This window comes from the organism of the source record quoted next, unplaced genomic scaffold (genome assembly GCF_019419815.1).
Source record: "Pyrus x bretschneideri cultivar Hongxiangsu unplaced genomic scaffold, Pyrus_bretschneideri_v1 Contig24, whole genome shotgun sequence".
Lineage (NCBI taxonomy): Eukaryota > Viridiplantae > Streptophyta > Magnoliopsida > Rosales > Rosaceae > Pyrus > Pyrus x bretschneideri.
The window spans coordinates 2,871,097-2,894,000 of record NW_025999546.1 but is presented as its reverse complement, the minus strand read 5'-3'; the positions used below and the strand labels follow the sequence as shown (position 1 = coordinate 2,894,000).

Sequence of the window (22,904 nt, the reverse complement as noted above, 5' to 3'; positions counted from 1 at the left end):
GGATCAGATAAGCATTTCTCTTCCACTCTGTGTTGTTTGACCCCTGTCCACCTCGTGAAAGCAATGTTTGCATTCCTTCCCCGTAAAGAATATGGATCATGTTCACCAAAGCTAAAGCAATCAGAAGAGTGTTATGGTTACTTTCACGTCAAACATAATACAATTTCCAGCCATTAATAATAATTTCCGTGTACACCAGAGAAAACCATCTTCCAAATTCTAGTACGGCTCTCATATTTGCCAAGGTAACTCGCACTTTGGCATGATGATAAAAAAGATCAGCTACAACAAACTTTCTGCTCAACACTTCACACTCCATGTGAACAATGACACGAAAGCTATCTGTTTCAACCCATTTGGCAATAAACAAAACATTCACATTCAACCAATAACGAAGGGTGGCAGCAACTTGAGTTATCATCCCCACGGAGACATTATCTAATTCATGCTTACGAAGGTGAAAAACCAAACCATGAACAAAAGTGGTCACTGGAGGCTGAACATGAGTAGGAGACATAGAAGTAGCAGGACCAGAAGAATAACTCTCCATTAAAAGAACATGAGTTGTATGAGTCATAAAAACATCTGCCATAAGATCGACGTTACATGCAACATTGAAGTGGCACCATGTTACATATTCCTCACTATCCCAATACTTGTCAGAAGCAGTTCTCAAAACAATGAATTCAATACGAAAGATAAGAAAAACATGTCTTTGATTTTCAGAACTAATATAGGCGGCTGCCATTGGATTCATGTACTTAAACATAACTCCTGTGAATGGTAAAAGCCTCTGTAACTTCATGAGAGATTCCATGTTCAGCGCACCTGTGTGATGCATACCAATAAGTTGTGTTATCCAGCTTATCCACACGTTCTCAAATATTTCCATGAATTTCTCAACTGGCTTGAAGTGGTACACCATATTTTCCTTGCTCGAGACTATTTGGAAATGTCTACAAATAATAGAAAAATCTTCAAAGGGCAGAAACACTGCTGTAAGAATCAAGATTGGTGGTCTTGTAATATGTAAATTGCTCCGTTCGAAAGCCAAGAGAGAGAGCTCTAGACTTACAGGAGACAAAAGTGTAATGTCCACAATGCTCAATTGATCCGAAACAATTTTAATACTTGTTTCTGTCAACTGACACAGTTGCCTAAATACATACTTGACAATCTGTAGTTGTCGTAGAACCCCTCCCTCATCAAATGGAAACCTCAACATTCGTATTGCCCTTAAAGCTCTCAAAGCACAGCTTGTATACTCATTAATAGCCAAACCAGACTTAAATTGTTCCATAAGGTCCAAGGTGAGAAAATTAGGCATTGGGTCCTTAATTCTTCTTTTTGGCATTCCATCAAACATCTGGATTGCATGGGGAACCCAAGGTTGATCTCCGACAAGACTGAGAACATCAAATTGAAATTGCAAGTTTATGCTTTGCTCGAGCCGATTTAAGCGACGTTTTTGGAGATGTGTGGCGAACACCTCTGACCATGCTGAAGACATTTCCTGCTGTAGGAGCTGTATGCACTTTCGAATCGGGACCCAAGTCGAGTTCGTAAGGAGATCCCTGATGGGGGTCATTAAATCGTAGACGGTTCTCGGAATCGAAAACCCACGAATTTTGTTCATATGACGATGGGGAGTAAATTTGGGGATAGTGAAAATTAGGGTTTGTGGCGTAGAAATGAGGGATTGGAGGGACATCGATGGAGTCCGAATACATAACAGAAGGTGGTGCAGGGTGCGGGAGGAAAATGGGACTGGTATATGAAGGAGCTACGTGAAGCTCAGGCATATATGAGGCTTGGTAATCTGGTGGTAGATAGGTAGGATCAGAAGAAGGAAAGGTGGGTTTATACTCGAATGGAATGTGGTATTGATCGGGAGGAGGATGAGGTGGAGGTGGTTTTGGATGTTCATACTGAGAAACATTGTGGAGGTGGTTTTGGATGTTCATACTGAGAAACATTGGTTTCTGGATTCCAATAGAACACCATACCACCGGAATCATCAATCACACTCGTCCACGGCGCTGGAAGTGTGGGATCGACGGGTCCAAACCACAGAGCCGCGGTGGATCTCTGGCTCTGGTACCAATTGATAGGATCAGACATGGTAAAAGGAAAATTGCAAGAAAGTAAATGCAGGAAATGGAAAAGGAAATCAAAGGAAATTCATATCTTCATTCATAGTCTTTTTTCATCATAAAAAAGTTTAAATATACTTAAAGATAACTAGGATTTGAGGTATGGATGGGCCTAAAAGCTCAATAGCTTAGAGTCGCATCACCACCACGCGTCGAGCACGCTCCACCGTCTCTGTCTCGCCAAATTTAGACAAGCCTTTCAACCTCTCTACCCTCATAAACGAAACCGTAGCTCTACCTCTACTGTTTTCGCCTCCTCCATCTCCGCCTCATCCTTCTTTGTTGTCGCCTAATGTGGTCTAGAGGTTCGGCATCGTCGATGAGAACGACACCATGTCTAATGAGTTCGAGGTCAGGGATTTCGATCCTGATGAGGTGTTGGGGAATTGGGGCAGCCAGAACGGGACTGTGGCAAAGAGTAAGCCGAGCAGGTCGGCTTCCTTGATCCTTGACGAAACGAAACGCCGGGTTTTGTGGGTTAAGGAATCAGAATAAGGATGGTCTGAGAGGAAGAGTGAGGATAAGTGTGGGTGTGTGTGGCCAAGGAAGAAGACAGTCACCCGATCCCAACCAAAAAGCAAAAAAAAAAATTAAAAAACCCATCGTGTGTGGCCGAGGAACTACGCTATTGCATTTCCATGACGGTCACCACTAGACTTCAATCGGAGCTCTGTCGGCAGCGGCATGGCTAGGTTTTGTATCAGAGAAATTGGAGGTTTGGTTTGTTGATTAAAGGATGTGTGGCTACGGTTCCCGCCGCAGGGAGGTTAGGTAAGAGAATAGGAGGGAAGGATGGATGAGATACAATTTTGAATTTTGAATTTTGATCTTTTTTTTTTTTTTTTTTTTTTTTTATTTGAACCCTTTCTCCTGGAAAATAAATAAATAAATTCCACGTGAACCCTAAATGACACGTGATACCCAATCATTGTCCACATAGGCGCCAAGTCATCAGTTAATGGCAGACTTAATAGCCAGACTAACGGATGTATGAGACTGTCCCAAAATTATCACTTTAGGTATGACTCTGAGACGAAAAAAATTTCGTGTACTAAATGTTGAAAACCACGAAACATGAGGGTAGTAAACTGAGATTTACCCAAAAATTATTTATTTTAATAAAATTGGTCCAAGGAATTGCTCCAATTTCTCCACACTAAATGTTCATGTTCAAAGGAATTGTTCCAATTTCTCCACACTAAATGCTGTAGATGTTAAGAAGGTCAATGATAGGATTATAGTAATTAATATTGTGATAGGAGAATTCATCAATGTGATTAATGCATATCCATCTCAAGTTGAGTTGGATAGGAGTCTGAAGGAGAAACTTTAGGAAGATCTGGAAGAATTGGTCAAATGAATCTCTCAGACAGAAAAGGTACTCACATGAGAAGATTTAAATGGACATGTGAGTAAGGAGACAGACAACTATAGAGCTTCCCATGGTTTTGGAGAGAGAAACAAGGAAAGGGAAGCCATTTTGAATTTCACAATGGCATACAATCTCTTTCTAGACAATACTTTTTTTAACAAGAGAAAATAGTGGTCATCAGAAACACAAATAAATTTCTTTTCATGAGAAGGGGGATCGTATAAGTTGTAAGGATTGCAAAGTTAGCCCAACTAACCAACATCGCCTGTTGGTGCTGGATGTATGCCCCCCACCCCCTCTTTTCATGTATTTTGTTTTTCTTGCATTATGAGGGGTATGGTTTATGTCTCCCTTGACTAGGTGTAACTTTTTTTCATATCAATAAATTTCCCTCGTACAGCCAGGTTATCCAAAAAACAAATAAATAAATAAAAACAACAACAACAAAGCCTTGTCCCACTAAGTGGGATCAGTTGTATGAATCTTAAAACGCCACTGCGCTAGGTTTTACGCCAAGTCTTCTGTTAGGCCCAAGTACTCTATATATTTTCTTAAGGTCTCCACCCAAGTCTTCATAGACCTTCCTCTACCCTTTTTCCCCTGAGCTTTTGTCTCATAATCGCATTTTCTTATAAGAGTATCTATAAGTCTTCGTTTCACATGTCCAAACCACCTTAACCGGTTTTCTCTCATCTTATCTTCAATTGTAGCTACTCCTACTTTACCTCAAATATCCTTATTATTAATCATGTCTTTTCTCATGTGCCTACACATTCAAAGAAGCATTCTCATCTCCATTATACTCTTGGTTTTGCATGGGTTGATACTTGACCGCCCAACGTTATGTGCCATAAAGCATTGATGACCTTATTATCGTCCTATAAAATTTTCCTTAAGTTTTAGTGTAATATAACGGTCACACAACACACTCGATGCACTCTTCCACTTCATCCATCCAACTTGTATTCTATGGTTGAGATTTCCATCCAATTCTCTGTTCTTTTGCAAGATAGATATAAGATAACGAACATGTTCACTCTTTGGTATTTCTTGATCTCCAATGTTCACCCTTATCTCACCGAACCTTCATTTGCACTGATTTGCACTCCATAGACTTTATCTTTGACCTACTTAGGCGAAGAGTTTCATATTCCAACACTTCCTCTAAAGGTTAAGTTTCTCATTTACTCCTTCATGCGTCTCATCTATCAACACTATATCATCTGCTAAAGTATTCAAAAGGGTAAGAAATTAAAGCTGATCCTTGATGTAACCTTATACTAACGGGAAAACAGACAGTTTGTTCTTAATAAGTTCTTACTGCAGTCCTTACTCCATCATACATATCCTTTATTGCTTGGATATATGTTACTCATACTCTTTTCTTCTTTTAGAATCCTCCAAAGAATTTCTCTAGGACCCTATCATATGCTTTTTTTAAAATCTATAAAGACCATGTGCAAATCCTTTTACATGTCTCTATATCGTTCCATCGATCTCCTTATAATTGAGTGCTCTGGCATGAACTCGAAGTGATTGTTAGATACTCGTGTCTCTTGCCTTAGTTTATACTCAATTACTATCTCCCATAACTTCATTGTATGACTCATTAACTTAATACCCTTATAGTTCATGCAATTTTGTATGTTGCCTTATACTTGTAGTTAGGCACCAAAGTGTTTTTTCGCCATTAAGTTGGCATCTTTATTTTCAAATTCTTATTGAAAGGTTTATGAGTCATGTTATACTTGTCTCTCTCAAGACCTTCTACACTTCGAATACTGTTGAGACCCACTGTTTTTCATTGCTTCATTTTTTTCAAAAGGTGCAACCACTTCACCCAAAGAAGTACTCATTTCGTGTCTTTCATTGAAAAGATTATGAAACTAATCTCTCCTTCTGTCTTTAACCGTGTTCTTCATAGCTAAAACATTTCCTTTCTCATCCTTGATGCACCTCACTTAGTTCAAGTCTCTTGTCATCCTTTCCCTTTACTCTAGCCAGTTTATAGATATCCAACTCTCCTTCTTTGGTATCCAATCGCTTATACATATCGTCAAAATCCGTTCGCTTTTCTCACGACTTTCTTCTTCTTCGCTATTTTATACCTCTCATGGTTTTCATTGGTTATATCCTTGTATAAGACTTTACAATATTCCTTCTTAGCCTTAACATTTTATTGTACATCCTCCTTCCACCACCAAGATTCCTTTTGATGTGGAACAAAACCCTTGGACTCTCCTAATACACTTTCTGCAACTTTTCGGATACAGTAGCCATGGAATCCACATTTGGCTAACATTCCCCTCTATATCCTAAATGCATAGGCAAGTACTTTCTCTTTGAAAGTGACTTGTTTTTCCCCTTTTGATTCCACCATCTAGTTCTTGGACACTTCAAGGTCTTGTTCTTTCTTCTATCTCTTTTGATATGTATATCCATCACCAACAGACATATTGGTAAGCCAGATTCTCTCCCAGTATAACTTTGCACTCCTTACAAATTATATGATCCCCTTTCCCCCTTAAAAAGAAATCTATTTGTGTTTTTGACGACCCACTCTTGTAGATGGCCATGTGCTCTTCTAGAAAGAGATCGTATGCCATTGTAAAATCCAAAATGGTTTTTCCCTCCTCGTTTCTCTCCAAATGCAGCACACCTATGTAGTTGTCTATCTCCTTGCCCACATGTCCATTTAAATCTCCTCCTGTGAATACCTTCTCCGTCTACGAGATTCCTTGGACCAATTCTCCAAGATCTTCCCAAAATTTCTCTTGTAGACTCCTACCCAACCCAACTTGAGGTGGATTTGTACCAATCACATTGATGAGTTCTTGTCCTATCACCATGTTGACTTCTATAATTCTATTTTTGACGCTAAAAAAAAATAACCAGCAAGGGATGAGGTTTGATCTAAACAATTCAATAAGTTAATAGCATGGGTGTAAAGATAAATTTACATATTGAATTGAGTTTGTGAGGATAGTTTAAGTAATAAATATGGGTTTAAAGAGATATTGATAGTTTAATTAAAAATAATATAAATATAATGAATAAACTTAGGTGTAGAAATAAGTTATTTGGGTTCAAATAAAATTTCTAAATCAAAATTTTGAGCCCACCTGTGGACAGCCTAGGGTTTTTTCATGACTTACAACAAGGACTTAGCGAAGTATATTAGGTGTGTCAAATTCTATTTTTTTTTTTTTTCACCGCTTTTATCAAGACAATCTCTCTCCCTCTCCCTGTGTTAATATCTCTCGAGAGTCGAGACTCATGACACATTCGTTAGTTGCAAGGTAAGTACGTAGTCTCTGTTAACTAAGTATCGGCTTTAGTCTCCTTATTTGTATTTATATATTATATCCGTTTAGTTATTTACTTATTTATTTGATGAGCTTGGTATATATAGAATGATCAAGAAGGTGGAAGAGGAGGACCTTGTGTCTGGAACATTCACCTGGAGAATTGACAATTTTTCTAAGTTGAAAAAGTACCAGCATTACTCTGAAGTTTTCGTCATTGGTGGTTATAAATGGTGCACTTGGGTATCTTGTATTTACAAGCTTAATTTTTTATGGTATAATATATAATTTGTAGGTGGGTTTAGGGTTTACTGGTTTGATCTGCAGGCGGATGCTTATATATGCAGGGGGAAACAACGTCGATTGCTTGTCTGTGTATTTGGATGCTGCAGAGGCTTCAACATTACCATATGGGTGGAACAGATATACAAAGTTCAAGCTCACCCTCGTTGATCAATTTGATACCAACAAGTCAATAACAAAGGGTATCTTCTCTACTGATCATATTAGTCGCAATTCGAATTTTTACCTAATGGGCTTGCCATTTACTCAAGGAAAAGTTTGGTAAATAGAATTTAGCGATTCTTTGCCTTCCCCCTACTTTTAGTTTCTTTTGTACTTCTTACTATATAGCCTTGCCATTGTTTGTGTTGGATATGTGCTACACTTGGAAGGGAAACTGTACATGAGACCTAGGGTCACAGCAAGAAAAAGGGGCAACACCATTTTTTCACACATTTTTGCACTCATTTTGTGGGGCTCACTTCATAATGTATTTCAATAATGCGAACCATCTATATTCAATTCATCATTCATTGATCAACCTTGAAAAAAATTAAGAGTAATCCAAACTTATTAAGGCATTCTTTTGTGGTTAATAAAATGGACAGACATTGTTTTGCAAAGAAAAACTAGAATGACCAACATTAATCCAATGGTCATATGGTTTTGGATTTGAATGATTTTTGGTAGCTATGATTTTTGAAAGTAGACCTAAAAGATTGACGGTTCGGATCGTTGATATAAATTACGAAGTGGGCCCTACTAAACAGGTGCCAAAATATGTGAAAAAATGTGTTTCCCCTTATCGTAATGATATATATTATACATATGTATGTGTATGTACATGTAGTTGGGAATTTGTTTGCCAGTATAAGATTGTTTGTATTCACTCATTGCTGATCATCCATATTGTCGTAGTGAAGTAGGCACACGAGCATCTCCAAGAGTTATTAAATTCATGTTTTGAACTACATATGTAGAGCCACATAGGATTTTCTTGCTCCAAGAGTAGCTAAATTCATTCTTCAAATAAGAGTTTCTAACCAAGCCTTCAAACATTCATTTTAATATGGTAATGTGTTCTTTTCTCACCATCTCCATTAATTAATCCCATAACAACAACAAAATGTGGAACCAACTTGTTTCATATTAGATAGTACATAATATAATATTAAATTTTATAGAGCCTGTTGGAGAACAAAATTGTAAAGTATCAAAATTTACTCTTTCAAATTGCTGCATAAGTTAACAAACTGGTATTTGAAGAGTTACATTTGTGTGGAGACTGTTGATGTTAAACATACCTTAAGTCTATGCCCCAGCTGAAGGTAGTTAGTTAGTGTTGGAAAGTATACTACGTACGGTCGATAGCTCAATTGACTAAAGTTGGTTAATTGAACATTTGTTTCGTATCTCTTTGAACTGTGCTTTTCTTACCTATTCAGTTGATCCATTAGAACATACAATCCAAATGGCCTCTTCTATCTTTTATATGGATACATTAGTTATTCATATGCTTGATTCTTGATTAATGTTTTTGTGATCGTTGATATATATACTTCTGATTTTACAGACTTGGAACATACGTTTACGGCAAGCACAGCTGACTGGGGCCTTACATCATTCATTCCTCTAAGTGAGCTTCATCGCCATGATACGGGGTACCTGGTGAATGATGTATGTGTTGTTGAAGTTGAAGTTTCAGTTCGTAACGGTATTAAAATTTTAGAAGACCAAGAAACTGGTGAGCTTATGGATTTCAGGGGTTTAGTGCGAATAGGGAAAAATTTTGTTCCATTGTTGGAGGAAGTTTGTTCGTCGTATCCTTCTTTGATTGAGTGCCAGATGAAGAGGAGTCGTACGTTTGTTCAATGTGCATTCACAGCTCTGGGCCGAGTCTTGCATTTTCTGAAGACTACAAAGGCCAAGGATATGAACGCTGATGCTTGTCAACGTCTTCAACTGTTATGGGAGGAGCTTGAAGCTTTCAAATTTGACTTGGCTTGGCTGAAGCCTCATGTTCTATCTGTTTTTGGCATGATGAAGAAGGTAGGAATAGTGAATAGACTGAAAGAAGATGTCGATGTTTTGGAGAACGAAATAAAGACGCGTCGGGCTATCTTAGCGGACGCAGAAGCCGAGCTTGAGGTAGCAAAAAGAAATTTGGCAGAGGCAGAAGAAGAGTACTTCAGCAAGATAGATATGGATAGTGAGCTAGGCTATCCGTTAGCTTAATTTACGGTAGAATTTCTCTCAGATATATAATAATGATCCCTCAGACAAATTTATGCAGTGCATGCAAATATGTAGTAGAACTTGGAGTGCTATGAAGTTTAAAACAAATCTAGCTCTGAATTTAAATTGTACCATATTTTCGTTTGCTTGTCTGGGGACTGTTTCATGTCGTGTTCTTTTCAAACGTGAAATACTCGCAAAAAGATGACGAAAGGAAATTGTTGTTCGGGTTCTTCGGATAAAAAATGGATGGTGGTGTTTTAGAATAGAGAATAACCAGCAAGGGATGACAAACCAGTGTTCACAGTGATGATTGTTGAAGAAAGTTGAGGTTTCACCGTAAAATCAATTGGTAACATGGGGAGTAGTTCAACCTCTTATAAGTACTTGCCCAGTTTGGTCCCTTGCCGATGTGAGACTTTGTCCTCACATTCTCACGTGTGACGAATTTTCAAGTCTAGCATGTGGACAATATAAACAAGAAGATCTCACTGACTTGCCGCCGTTGGGCTTTATGTGTGGGCCAACCTGCTCTGATCATGATGAAAGTTGGGATTCTAGCATAAAATCAATTGGCTATATGATGAGTAGATGAGTAACCTTGCATGGTTTGGTCCCTCAACAATGTGGGACTTTTTCCTCGCATTATCACAATTGTACTGATTTATATTGGACGGGATGGTTAATTGCACATTTACGAAGAATTTGAATCCTCTACCAGGTTTTTTGGCTACCGGTTATACTAGAATTTAACTAAAAACCATTTAAGCACATTTACTTATCGATTGCTAGTTGCAGATATAGCTGGAGTCTCGTGGCTTTATGATATTCTAATGTAATCTTCCTTTTCTTTCAAGCTTACGCCCCGTTGTCAACCAAAAAAAAATAAAAAGAATGAAAGAAAATGAGTTCAATTCACGACTTCTCTCTTGCGGTTACCGGTAATGCGAATCCCATTTCATTCTTTATTTTTATTTCTATGTTATTGAACTAACAAAGTTGGACAATTACAAAAGTATACAAAATTGCAATTTAAGGCCCCAAACGCCCAGATGAAACCGAACCATTTGCCCAAAAAATAAAGAACTAATTTGGTTTGATTCGTTTTCCGCAGTGATTTGTGTTGTACCCAAACCGAACCAATGCATTCAGTTGTAATTGATTCTGTTGCAAATTGGAGGCAAAACCAATCCATTCCAAACCATACCCTGATACCCCTGCAAGATAGTGCTCAGAATCTGGAAAACTTGGACGTCAGTTTCAGGAAGTATTTTTTGAAAAAATGTACAAGATTAAAACCAAGGTCTATTGAAATTTAAGATTAAAAACAACCAGCATCTAAGTTGGATATAAATATATAACTTGACGGGTTTGCGTAACAACGATGGAATCCCAATACAAATCACTCTATTGTTTAATTATAATGCATAATTATAATAGTAATACACAAACTGCTGGTAATGAAGTAGCCTCCTTGAATCACTTTCTGAATCCTTTGAATATATTCTCCTTGTAGTATTTGAGTTCTTTGATGCTTTCTCTGATATCATCCAAGGCTCTGTGTTTATTTTCTTTACAAGGGGCTTTCTTATTATCTGCGCTAAACAACCATGTTAGTCAATGCTTGTCACAAGTAAATTCACTCAGGAATACCTCCTATTTGAATGCTCACGATTAAACCACGTCAACATCCTGTGTTTCTGAGAGAGAGAGAGAGAGAGAGAGAGAGAGAGAGAGAGGAGACTGGAAGGGAGGGGAATGAAAGGGGAGAGAATCCTACTCCAATAAGAAACCACACAACCACCAAGACCTAACCACCATGCCGGGCCAATGGGAAGGGAAGTCACTGGCGTGGCCAACAACATAGACTGAGGTCACCGAGGGATGGATGTTTTAATTCATAATAAATAAATAGTGTGCCTTTAAGTGGTAGAGAAAAATTACAGAGTATACCAGGTTATGTAAGTATTTTTACCTCTAGGATACCAGCGAATGCATAGAGCTTTAATACTGCTAACATCCACTAGTACATGGGAGAAAAGGCTAGCCAGATCCGGCATGTACTTCTGCCAGAAAAAAAAGCCAGTTAAAAGAACTCCAACCAAGCTGATTATATTTATATCTAAGTACGGTAACAAAATGAGAAAAACATAGGTGTGACATCTTTCTAAATAGACACAATTACACCCTTTCGTTTTTCTCCATTTCCTCCAAAAGCCCCGTAAACCTTATTGCTCCAAACAAAAATCAACAAAACCATAACCCACATGGTCATAGAACTTTTCTAAATCAACTTCAATAATCCTCCCTTCTTTTTGTTCTTTTAATCTCACCTCCACAACCTCGTTTGCAATTAAAACTATATCTACGGCCTGGTCCCTATTTACCAACACTCCATGTTTTTTACTCCAAGCTCCGCTACACATGTTTCCCCTTAATACAATAAGCTTACCTGCTTCTGACATAACAGAAAAACAACCAAATAAGTGAAAAACAGGCATTAATGCAAAAACAAAATTGATGTGTGGCACAGTGGGGTCCTCGCATGTTTATCGGCTTATGAAATAAATTGCAAAGCATTACTAATAACCAAATACTAACAAATAAGTCATTCCCGTATTAGAATTTTTTGCAATTGAAGTAAATCATAAACAAAAATCCAGAAAAAATGAATCAAATTACCTTCAAAAACACAAAATCTACATAAATTGAATTTCCTGCTAGGAGAGGTTGATATGTTCCAATGTTTCTCTTCACAAATTCTATGACCTGCAGTATTCAAGCACATATTTACTTACCAAGAAATATAAAGAAAGAAGTATGTGACTATAATATATCATTAATAATAAATTTGCTTAAACAGAACTAGAACGTATAAAAAGGTCAGAATTGAAGGGAAAAGAGGGTGATTACCATATATAACAATTAAATTATGTGGTTCATCAAAACTAGGTTGTGGAATTATGTTATCCAAAACAAATAAGGAAAATTACAATGAGTATCAAATTGGTCTTCTCTACACGAGGAAATGACCAAAGATTCCAGGTTGTTTGTTATTTTGACATCGAGAAACTCAGAGGTGGAATTCTCTAACAATTATTCAACTGAAAGGGTTTAATTCTTTTTATTCAATCCTATGATTAAACACGAGTTATTAAAATCACAACGAATATTGATTAAAAGAATCCCAGACATCCAATGACAGAATAATAATTAATTATGCCAACCAAAATTAATATAGCTCATGTGTAAAAAGAGTTCTTTCGCACCTGCTGTTCAGCTTCTCTTTCACTAATCGAACTTTTGAGCACTTTTGTTGCCAACCCTAATATTATTAAAGTTTGTCAGTCATAAAATCTTACACCATACGCTAAAATGATAATAGATTCTTGTGTATGATATGACGCTTGGCGATAAAGACAAATGTTTAACCATATGTTCCCAAGAAGTACGATGTCGGATTACCCTGCTTACTTACCACTAGCTGCATGATGTGTTTGACACCATTCTCCCATTCTATCTAAACACTCCTTGGTTTGGTGGATAACTAAATCAGGGCCCTGAAATATAAAAGGGGTAACAAGTAGGGAAAAAAATAATAATAGATTAGGAATTGAGCCCAAATGATAAAAGAACAGATAGGCATCATAATAAGTATCAAGGAAAAGGATAACATCTAAGCGTATTCCTTCAAACAAACATCCTTGACTCAATCAGGTTTTTGTTTCTTTAACTTCTTCAGAATTATATGATAATAAATTTAAAAATAAAAAATACAAAAAACCAATGATGAAGACAACCTATTTCCAGTCTTTAAGGAAGACAAAGGGAGAATGAAAAAGCCTTTGACGGTTTCCGTCATAATTAAACTACTAGTGAGCATCACTCCTACAGCTTCTATAGGATTGAAAAAAACTAAAACCTGCCCTTTGAAACCTACTTAATGAAACATATCTGAGATGTTTTGATCTCATTTTCACTTTCAAACATTTTGATTCTGTGTATCTTTGTTTTGTTTTGTTTTTTTTTTTATTGGACATAATAAATGCAGGGGATACATGCGGCATAAAGTAATTATGTATGAATACTCTCATACAATCTTTTAAATTGCAATCAGGGATAACACAGAGTAGTTGACTACACCTGCAAAATCTAAAAATAGAAATACACAGAGGATCCACACATTAATGCACAATGCTGAAAATACCTCCACTGATTTGGTTAATCTTCCATCAGTAATTATACAAGCAATCTCCAGTATTCGATCAACTTCAACATTTAAACCTGCACGTCCACGGAAATAAAAGTGAATATTTTTGTGTCATCGCATATTTAGGGCAATTAACCATAGAAATCATTAAGTGAAGTGAAAGCAGACAGCACAATAATAGGTCAGTTTGATTTAATGTACGTTGCCCAGCATTCCTACATATTTTATGTGTATCTTTGTCTTCTTTTCAAGGAAGGAAACAGAATGAGTACATTAATAATCAAAAAGACTAAGAAGTACAATTAAGGTGGACCAGTAGTCTATATATAAATAGCCCTAAACCTGCATGAAACAGAACATTCTTAGCAGGAAATACAGACACCTATCCAATAAAACGGAAGAAGCCGGCAACTACTAACAGAAAGCCTAAAAACCCGAAACGTCCAATCCAAGTTTGGAAGAAGAAGCAAAAGAATTGCCAAGCCAAAAGTCTAGCATTTTCCCATAAGAAATACACAGATTCCCCATCCTTCCCCTCAGAATCTCAGATTAGGTTACTCCCATATATCATCCCAGAAACAAAACCTCCCCCTTTCCAACTGTGAAACGAAGATTAGAAGAGAATATGTAAAGGACCTGAGCTATGTCTTTCTGCGGGCATTGCCACGACCCTCTAAACTCAAATAAGTAACATCATGCAACATGTATATACTCCATACAACAAAGTTCCACACAGAATTAGTTCCCAAGAGTAGCGAAGAAATTATCAATGTTATTTAGTTAGGCATTTTTGTATTATACCAAGCAATATTACCCTTACCAGTCATTTCCAAGTCAATCCATATCAGTGGCATTTTGCACTCTTCTGGAGGTATCTCTGTATTTTTCTTACTCTGCTTCTCATTTACCAGCAACTTGTTATCAGAGTCGTTGACTTTCTTCTTGCTATTGCCTGCCTCAAAAGATGCATCATCAAAATGAATATACTCATATTTTTCAATCCACATAGCAGGATTATCAACAAATATTCACCTAAGCAAATCATTATTATGGCAATTACTTATTATATATGCCCAATGACTAGTCCATCATGAATGTGGGTTACATTTAGAAAAAATAAAGATTTTTTTTTTGTCTGTAAACAAAAAATTTATACTTCATCAAAATTGCAGGATCCATTAAAAAAATAAGAACTTTTTTTAGAGAAATATTAAGAAAAAGAGCCTAAAATGGTTGTTCACTGGAAGTATGCAGCATCCAAATATACTGGGAAGATGAAAGTAAATAGTAATCACGAAAACTTCCTAGTGGGACTTAGCCCCGGAAATTGTCGAAACCAGCTCAATACAAAAGCAAAAAGTGGTTTACAGCCCAAATCAGCACCAAACTTCACCACTAACCAAGTAAGCAGTAAGCTTAATTTATAAGCAATCAATCCGGAGAAGTAAACAAGCAATAAGCTTCAAAGACGCCTTTCCCTCCAGCCGTGTCACATTTTTAGGCTCAATAATAAACCCTAACACATGGAATGAAAGTGAATGAACCTGAAGATTTTCTAGTGCCATCGGAAGAAGAAGAAGTTGGATCGTCGTTTTCGGCGTCAATCTCCAGCGCAGAGAATGCATTTTCGAGGAACTCCATTGTTTCTCTGTCTCTGTTGATTACGATTGCTTGGGTTTGGTTCTGAAACTTTAAACTCATTTGAATGTATTTTAAGTTTGTCAGAAAAAATATTTTTGGCTTCTAAATGTATTTAAAGTGACTTTTACAAAAAGCATAAATTATATGCTTTTTTTTAGGAAGTGATTTTTCAGGATAATCTTGTATTTTACTAATAATTGGTTTTAAAAATATTTTACTAAAAGTATTTTCAGTTATTTTAAAAACACATTCAAACGAGTTTTGATCGGTCGGATTTCGATTTGGTCTGTTTAGACCAAAAACGGTCATTGGACCCAAAGTATGCTGGCCCAGATAAAATTTCACTGGAAAACACTAATTGGGCTTTATTTACAAATTTCTTTAGCCACCTCCTACAAAATATAAATTTCTTTGGACACCCAAATATATTTAAGAATATACCAAAACTATCGTTTAAAACAAAATTTCTTTTGTTTATTTGAAAATTAAAAAAAAAAATAGAACGTTAAAAAGGAAAAGGAGAGTTTGAGACGGCCAAGCCGCCATCAAAGAGGGGTGAGACTCGAGAAAAGAACACCTTGTATGCGAAGGGTCTTAAAGGAACGTCATTTACTTTTTAATTTTGGATATTTGCCTGTTGTTTTGGTCTCCACCAATCTCTCTGACCCTACCCCCTCTGTTTTTTTCTTCCTTCCTTCCCCGTTTTCCGTGGGATTTGCTTTCCAGCTCCATCCTCCTTTTTCTCCTTGGCAAGGTCATCCTCTTATTTCCTTATTTTCTTTTCCTTTTCACTTTTGCTTACCCTTTATTTCCCTGTAGGGGTGGGCACGGTGCGGTTCGGTGCGGTTCGGTGCGGTTCCACCCCTAAACTGGAACCGGAACCGAAATATATTAACGGTTCGATTCGGTACGGTTCCACTTAAATTTATTACTAGAACATTACGGTTCGGTCTACACCGGTTCCGATTCGGTTCTTGCCGGTTTACGGTTCCTAATAATAAATTATTTGAACACCAAATCATTATGCATTCAAATACATCTTCTAAAACTGATTACATAAAGTTGCATACAACACATCTTTTTTAATGCAAATGTCTTTGGTAGTGGCACCAAGTCAACAAAAAGAGACAACTAAAATACATATGCACTGGTCAATCAGTCAACAAACAAAAAAATCATGAAGCAAATTGCAGGTTTTCAGACTTCAGAGAGCAAGCAAGAAGCAGCAGCTCTTGTACACAATTTTTCAACCTTATTATACCATGACATGTGTGTGTATATAATATATTTATTTATTATTAGTAAAACGGTTCGGTTCGGTTCGGCCGGTTCTTAGTCATTCGAAATTGGAACCGGAACCGGTTTGAACGGTTCGGTTCGGTTTTTCACTCAAAGTTGACTTTTCCGGTCAATATAGTTTTTTTCGTTTTTTTTCTTACGGTTCGATGCGTTTTTGCGGTTTGGCGGTTTTTATGCCCACCCCTATTTCCCTGCATTTCTTTCCTTGCACTTTTTCCTTATTGTCTTAGATTTGGGTTTTATGCCCCCTTTTAGCCTTGACGTTTCTCCCCGTCATCAATCCTTCACCACTGACCTATGGTGTTTGGTGATTGTTAAAGTGCGTTTCGCACTATTTGGTAGGATTATGGGAGCGTTTTTTCCGCGGGTGGTGGTGACATATCGGCGATGGCGGCGCAGCTTGTGTGGTGAAGTTTGCACTCTTCCAGATTTAGGGCTTTTATTGTTGTAGGCTTGCTCTGACAAAAAAAAAAATGATTAGATAATAGGAAATTTTATTTAAATTCATGTAACTTTTTTCTACACCCAACTTAAATTTTAAATGTTAATTGTCTATTTTATCCTATTGCAAATACCAAATTTATCAATAAACCCACACACTATAATTAAACCCTATCATCACCCTTTCTTTATCCTACGTTCATTCCGGCTAAAACCCTAATAGCTCTAATAGAGAAAAACAAAGCTTTTTCTATTGATGGATGGTTATTTTGAAGTTTTTAATCCTTCAACTAAGGTATGACTCGATTTATGGATATTTTGCGTTTACTTCTTCTTTGGATTAAATTTCATACTTTTTATATTATATTGCATTTGTTTTTCTCTGACGGTGTCTGTCGGCATCCCAAACCACCATTGCAATGACTTTTGATTAGTACTGCAAAGACATATTGACTTGATTCTTGGTGTAGATAAAGATTGCCCAACCTCATCAACCTTAACCATTAACTAGCGGCCGTCATTCTTTGGCAAATTCAAGTCTATGGAAGGATCTCTTGGATCCCAAGTCTATGGATGTGTTTGGTAGCAGAAAGAAGAAAAAAAAAACAAAAGAAAAAGAAGACATGGAAATGCTAGTCCAATATGGCATGTGCAATTATAGAGCGGTAAATGACACCTCTTTAAAAAAGAAAATTCAATTGGATGTTATTTATAACAGGAATGAGTGTTAAGATAACTTTATATTTGAATTGGGTTTGAGAGGGTAGTTTAGGTAATAAATTTGGGTTTAAAGAGATATTAATTATTTAATAAAAAATAATATGAATGAATAGAATAAGTTGGATGTAGAAAGAAATTACATGAATTCAATAAAATTCCCCTTAAATAATTTAAAAGCATGTATTCATGCTCCAACAACCAAGCATGTACTCATGCTCCAACAACCAAGCTTTTCATTTACCAATGTCGCCTTTACCGTTCTTCAAGGTGGGCTGGATCCCTAAGGTACAACTACATACAAGCTGGGCAGACAAGACGGTTCAAACAGTATAACATAAGAAGGAAACAAAGTTTGCAACAATTACAGACTGAAATTAAGGGTTTTCGGCGACAACAGAAAACTAAAGAAAAAGGTCTGAGATCGTGGCTTGAAATGGTAAATCACTCGATTAATGACTAGGGTTACTCTGCCATGCTCCTGATGCTGTTGATTCTTATCCAATATCCAACACTTGACAGTATCTTTCCTTCTTGACCTTTATTTTATAATCTTAACCTAATTGAGAGGGTATATAATATATGGAGTTTACTTCGGAAGATGAAGATATTGTATCTGGCAGATTCACATGGAGAGTCGAAAACTTCTCTAAGTTGAAGAGCAAGAAACATTCCTTTGACGTTTTCATCATTGGTGGTTTTAAATAGTACGTATTTGAGTTATCTTCTATATAGATACGTGACTTTAAATTTTGTTTTTCTGCTTTGTATTATTATTTTTGGATTACATAAATTTGGTTTGATTTGATCAGGCAGATCCTCTTATATCCAAAGGGTCACAACAGAACAGAGATGCCAGCCTGCCAATATTTTTGGTTGTTGCAGATGCTTCAACATTGCCATCTAGGTGGAGTAGATGTGCACGATTCAAGTTCACTGTGGTTAATCAACTTGACAGAAATAAGTCAACAACACTAGGTATTTTCTAAGTTACTGTTCAGTGTTAGTGAAAAAATTAATGTTGGTTGAATGCAATTCTTGATGCTTTTATATTCCTACCCTTCATTTCATTTTTTACAGTGTAACTTTCTTTTTATTATTATAAATGTTCTAAATATTGGCCTTAGGTTGGCTTTGTGGTAGCAATCTTATGTATAATGATACTTAGGTTTTGAGAAATCATTTTTTACCTATACAATTTTTATATGCGAACCACACATAACACCGTTCAGGTTTAGAGTGATTTTCAAAATAGATGATGGGGTCCTAATTTTCTCTAAATGTACCATGATGTTTTGAAATCGTATCAATTTATATCTTTGTTAATTTGTTTATCATTCGTTAAATAGATATTATGATGACAATGCTTGACAGAAATAAGTCAACCAATTACAGCATTTGGTCTCGATGGTGTAATTGTAGCTTCGATGGTGTAATTCTCACTCTTCTATAATGATATGTGTTAGCAGCTGTAAAATGAGTTTAGGTTCAAGTTTTAATTTTTGTACATTAGTTATATTTGCGAGATCTGGTTTTCTACTTTAGGTAGATTTTAGTTAGCTAGCTAGTGGATTTCTTATTGTTCAGTTTGTTTCTCTCTTTATCTATGCCATCCTTTTAGGAACTCTGGACTCTTGATAGATTGCAATTTATCATATGGGGAGTGCTATAAAGGCATTTAGCAATGTTTTTTCTCGTCTTTATTTTCCCCTTCATTTCCTCTACATAGCTAATCACAATAAACTACTCTTTTCGCCTTTCTGTTTTCCATTTTCTATATTCTTAACGTGAACCAAATATATAGCTTAAATTCACCAATTGGTACACTGTTAGCTGCATGACATTTTGTTGATAAAAAAAAAAAAAAAAAAATTCGTCTGATAATTATATTGTTTTGGGATAAGGCACTCATATACCAGTTAGAATAGGTAAGCTTGATTCTTCTGGTAACCTAATGAAGCCACCTGTAATTCGGCCATCATGACATGATGCCTATGTAGTTGGTATAACTGCATGTTAAAACTTGTTCCTGCATCTGAGCATCTGCACCTATTATTCTTTTTTTGGTCTGAAGTACCCATTATTCTTGGTTAACTTTTATAAGTTAATACCTTATCTGAACAATTTTGAAATTTTTCTGTAGAATCTTATCAGGTCACTCAGTAAACATTATCATCTAGCCCCTATCGGTGTATAGTTTTAGTTAACTGGTGGTTTTGTTTCCCTTTGAACTATTTTAATGGTTATACTTTCTTATGTAAAAGTGGAATGGTAACTATAAATGATTCAACATTATAGCCATGTCGATGAGATGTTGAAGTCATATTGTGTGCATTTTCTCGACGATATCAGTTCCTGAATTCTTAATCTTAACAAATTTCAATGGTCTACAGAAAAGCTGAGATGCTGCAACAATATTCTTTTCTTCCTAACAATCAGTTTGGTTATTGAACCATGGTTTTCTTGGTAATTATTTTCCTCTGCAACTGTCTGAAATTCTTATATTAATATGGCTCCCTTTGTTTTAAAAACAAGGAAAACAAGAAAGGATGGCTTTCCTTATCTTCTTTTCTTTATTACATGTTGATAAACTCACTCATTCTTGATTAACCTTTTTATGATATCAATTTGGTATTTTTTTTTTTTTTTTATTTGTAGAAACTCGTAATGAGAAAGAGTTCAAGGCAGGAGTGAGTTCGTTGGGATACAGATCGTTTATGCCTTTGAGTAAGCTCCATGATCGCAGTGCAGGCTATCTTGTGAATGATACATGTATAATTGAAGTAAAGGTTAAAATCCTTGAAGCTGAAAGTGAGGAGGATGATGAATACGATGAAGGATCATCTGATTTTTCTACAAGTACGAAGAATTCATCAAATACAGATTCTGTGCAAGTTGGAGACTCTTCAGTATCACCCAGCTGCTTCCCTCCCATGATAAACCAAGTTCTCTAAAAGATTGCACTAACACTAGCATTGATAGTCCTGCTGGCCCTACTTTAGTCAAGGAACATGAGAAAGAAAAACTACCCTATGCTTTTCCAGCTAGCGAGCTCGTTGATTTCAAGGGTTTAGGTTGGATAGAGAAAGCTTTTGTCCCACAACTAGAGGAAGTTTGTTCATGGCATCCTTCACTGATCAAGTGCCAACAAAAGAGGAGTTGTAAGTTCACTGAATGTGCATTCACAGCTTTGGGAAGAGTCCTGCATTTTTTAAAGACTACAAAAGGTAAGGATATGACGTGTTAGGACTCTAACGAGAACCTTCGGCTTTTATGGGAAGAGCTAGAGATTTTCAGATTTGACTTGGCATCGTTAGAGCCATATGTTCAATCCGCTTTGTGTATGAAGAAATTTGGGGAAATGGCAGGGCGAGTGATTGAGAGGAGAGGTGGATGCTTTGGAGACCGAACTGAAAAGACAAAGGACTGAGCTAGTTGATGCAGAGGTAGATCTTGATCGGGTAGCAGAAAAATATGGACAATGAGTTAGGTTATGGACGGCATTAGCCTAATAGTTGGTTCTTGGTTATACATTTTCGGTCAGAGGAATGCGGTGGGCAACGTGACCAAACTTTGACTGGCTCGTTTTTGCTAAGCCTAACAACGTTTTTGCGCCGTTTTCGCAAAGCCTATCTATTTGACTCGGTTTGACTCGGTTTCTGCATGATTATATTTTTACCATCAAATGCTTTAAATGGTAGTTTAATACTGCCTTGTTGAATGATGAATTTTATTTCGATCTATTGGTGGGTTCTGATCGTATTGTATGAGACCCTAAAAATTTGTGTCAGAACGTTGTTGCAAGATTGAAAATTGTATGAAAATTATGTCTGCAAGATTATAATCAAGATTGTGCATGTCTTGATCAAATCTTTTGTATATAACAATCTATCTAACGTTGAACATATACATTGTGACACAATATGCATTAAACTTGAAGGTTAAATTAGGAGGACTTATTTTAACCTCCAAGTTTAATGCATATTGTGTCACAATTAGCTTCAAATTTGAAACTTGAAAGGGTCATGTTTAGACACCACAAAGGCCAAGGATATGAACAAGGATGCTTGTGAGCATCTTCATTCTTTATGGGAAGAGGTTCGGACCTTCAAATTTGACTTGGCTTGGCTGGAACCTTATGTTAAATTTGCCTTTGGTTTGAAGCAGTTTATGGAAGTGGAAGAGCGAGCTAAACGCCTGAGAGAAGAAGTGGATGATATAGAGATAGAATTAAAGAGACGGAGGAGTGCCCTAATTGCTGCACAAGTAGATCTTGAGACAACAACAAGAGACTTGCCAAAGATGGACAAGATAGATATCAACAGTGATCTTAGTTATGGGAGGGGTTAGTGTTAGCTTTTGTCGTGAAGTTGACTCTCTTTGATATGAACCGCGAGAAAAAGATGTGCATGCATTCAGATTGGATTGTACTGGAAAAGATATCCAGCGGGCTAGGTTCATGACTGAATATTTTGCTTCCGTCACCACCTAACGACAAGGTTATGAATTCGATAGGATGGATAAAAACTTCCTCTAGGATTCTACGGATGAGAAGGGCAAAGTTAGTAGCTGCTCTAAATTGGACTATGGAATTTTTGGTATGAAGTAAATACTTGCACTCTATTCCAACTCTCTGTTTGTAACGTTCGTTAATATTTTAAGAACTAAGCTTTGCCCGAGCTTTACTCTCCTGCTCACCAAAGGACAAAGAATGGTTGAAATTTAATTAAATCTCGTTCAGTTAAATCTCAACCGCTCTTTTGTGAAAATACATGTGCAACGTGCTTTGCCCCAGTTGGGGAAATGACTCGACGTCCATTCGCCATCACTTTCAACGTTTGCGTTCACCTCAGTGTTTGTGAAAATTACTCAAGCCACTATGGTTGTCAACAGTGAGATCGTCACATGTTGATCTAGGTTAGGTTTTTCATTGAGTAGGCATGTCATTGCTTGAAAGTTGAAACAAACATATATTACTACTCATGGTGTCTAATTTTAGACTACCAGTTCCGGCAATCTTTGCCCTTTTAATACCACAAGGAACATGTCATTCGACAAGACAGACAACGCGATCACAAACAAACATCGGAATTTCAAGAGCAAGCGACCCCAGCACAAAATGCGACCAAATGGTTGATATGCCCTTAGACCGGCTTAGTGATAAAATTGAAGTTGCTTTCCTCAAGCATTAATAGAAGCAGAGTCTCCATGCTTATTAGGACCTTCGTCAAATCAAATCTCTATGGTTA

At 36.7% G+C, this 22,904-nt stretch overlaps 2 protein-coding genes and 1 long non-coding RNA gene across 5 annotated transcripts; 2 read left to right on the top strand and 1 right to left on the bottom strand.

Moving 5' to 3' along the window:
• Positions 1-6,642: 6,642 nt before the first annotated feature.
• Positions 6,643-9,353, top strand: LOC125478206 (MATH domain and coiled-coil domain-containing protein At3g58250-like). Its single transcript, XM_048586062.1, has 3 exons — positions 6,643-7,063; positions 7,158-7,315; positions 8,686-9,353. The coding sequence occupies exons 1-3, from the start codon at positions 6,939-6,941 to the stop codon at positions 9,345-9,347; spliced, it is 945 nt and encodes a 314-aa protein (XP_048442019.1). The 5' UTR covers positions 6,643-6,938; the 3' UTR covers positions 9,348-9,353.
• Positions 9,354-10,668: 1,315 nt separating this feature from the next.
• On the bottom strand, positions 10,669-15,306 carry LOC125478207 (oligoribonuclease-like). 2 transcript variants are annotated; one of them, XM_048586064.1, is made up of 8 exons: positions 15,102-15,292; positions 14,378-14,509; positions 13,555-13,631; positions 12,826-12,907; positions 12,617-12,672; positions 12,030-12,116; positions 11,323-11,413; positions 10,669-10,942 (listed from the first exon to the last, which is right to left on the bottom strand). In XM_048586064.1, exons 1-8 carry the CDS (start codon positions 15,256-15,258, stop codon positions 10,827-10,829), a joined length of 798 nt encoding a protein of 265 aa, XP_048442021.1. In that variant the 5' UTR covers positions 15,259-15,292; the 3' UTR covers positions 10,669-10,826. The 2 variants fall into 2 exon arrangements, with proteins under 2 accessions (XP_048442021.1, XP_048442020.1); XM_048586063.1 differs by lacking the exon at positions 10,669-10,942 and adding an exon at positions 10,944-11,193 and having other exon boundaries at positions 15,120-15,306.
• A 2,382-nt stretch (positions 15,307-17,688) lies between these two features.
• On the top strand, positions 17,689-21,503 carry LOC125478210. Of its 2 annotated transcripts, none has more exons than XR_007259000.1 (4): positions 17,689-18,071; positions 18,279-18,633; positions 20,049-20,121; positions 20,314-21,503. It is a non-coding gene; the product is annotated as an uncharacterized LOC125478210 (long non-coding RNA). The 2 variants fall into 2 exon arrangements; XR_007258999.1 differs by having other exon boundaries at positions 17,691-18,094.
• The last annotated feature ends 1,401 nt before the right edge of the window (positions 21,504-22,904 follow it).

What these genes read in the sequence shown, in the direction of transcription:
- LOC125478206 (XM_048586062.1), top strand. Translation starts at nt 6,939, where the DNA reads ATGATCAAGAAGGTGGAAGAGGAGGACCTTGTGTCTGGAACATTCACC. An exon ending in GTCATTGGTGGTTATAAATG is followed by an intron (nt 7,064 to 7,157) that starts GTGCACTTGGGT and finishes TTTGATCTGCAG; the next exon opens with GCGGATGCTTATATATGCAG. An exon ending in CAACAAGTCAATAACAAAGG is followed by an intron (nt 7,316 to 8,685) that starts GTATCTTCTCTA and finishes CTGATTTTACAG; the next exon opens with ACTTGGAACATACGTTTACG.
- LOC125478207 (XM_048586063.1), bottom strand. Translation starts at nt 15,258, where the DNA reads ATGAGTTTAAAGTTTCAGAACCAAACCCAAGCAATCGTAATCAACAGA. An exon ending in AACTTCTTCTTCTTCCGATG is followed by an intron (nt 14,510 to 15,119) that starts GCACTAGAAAAT and finishes CTTTTGAGGCAG; the next exon opens with GCAATAGCAAGAAGAAAGTC. An exon ending in CATTCGCTGGTATCCTAGAG is followed by an intron (nt 11,194 to 11,322) that starts GTAAAAATACTT and finishes TGGCCACGCCAG; the next exon opens with TGACTTCCCTTCCCATTGGC.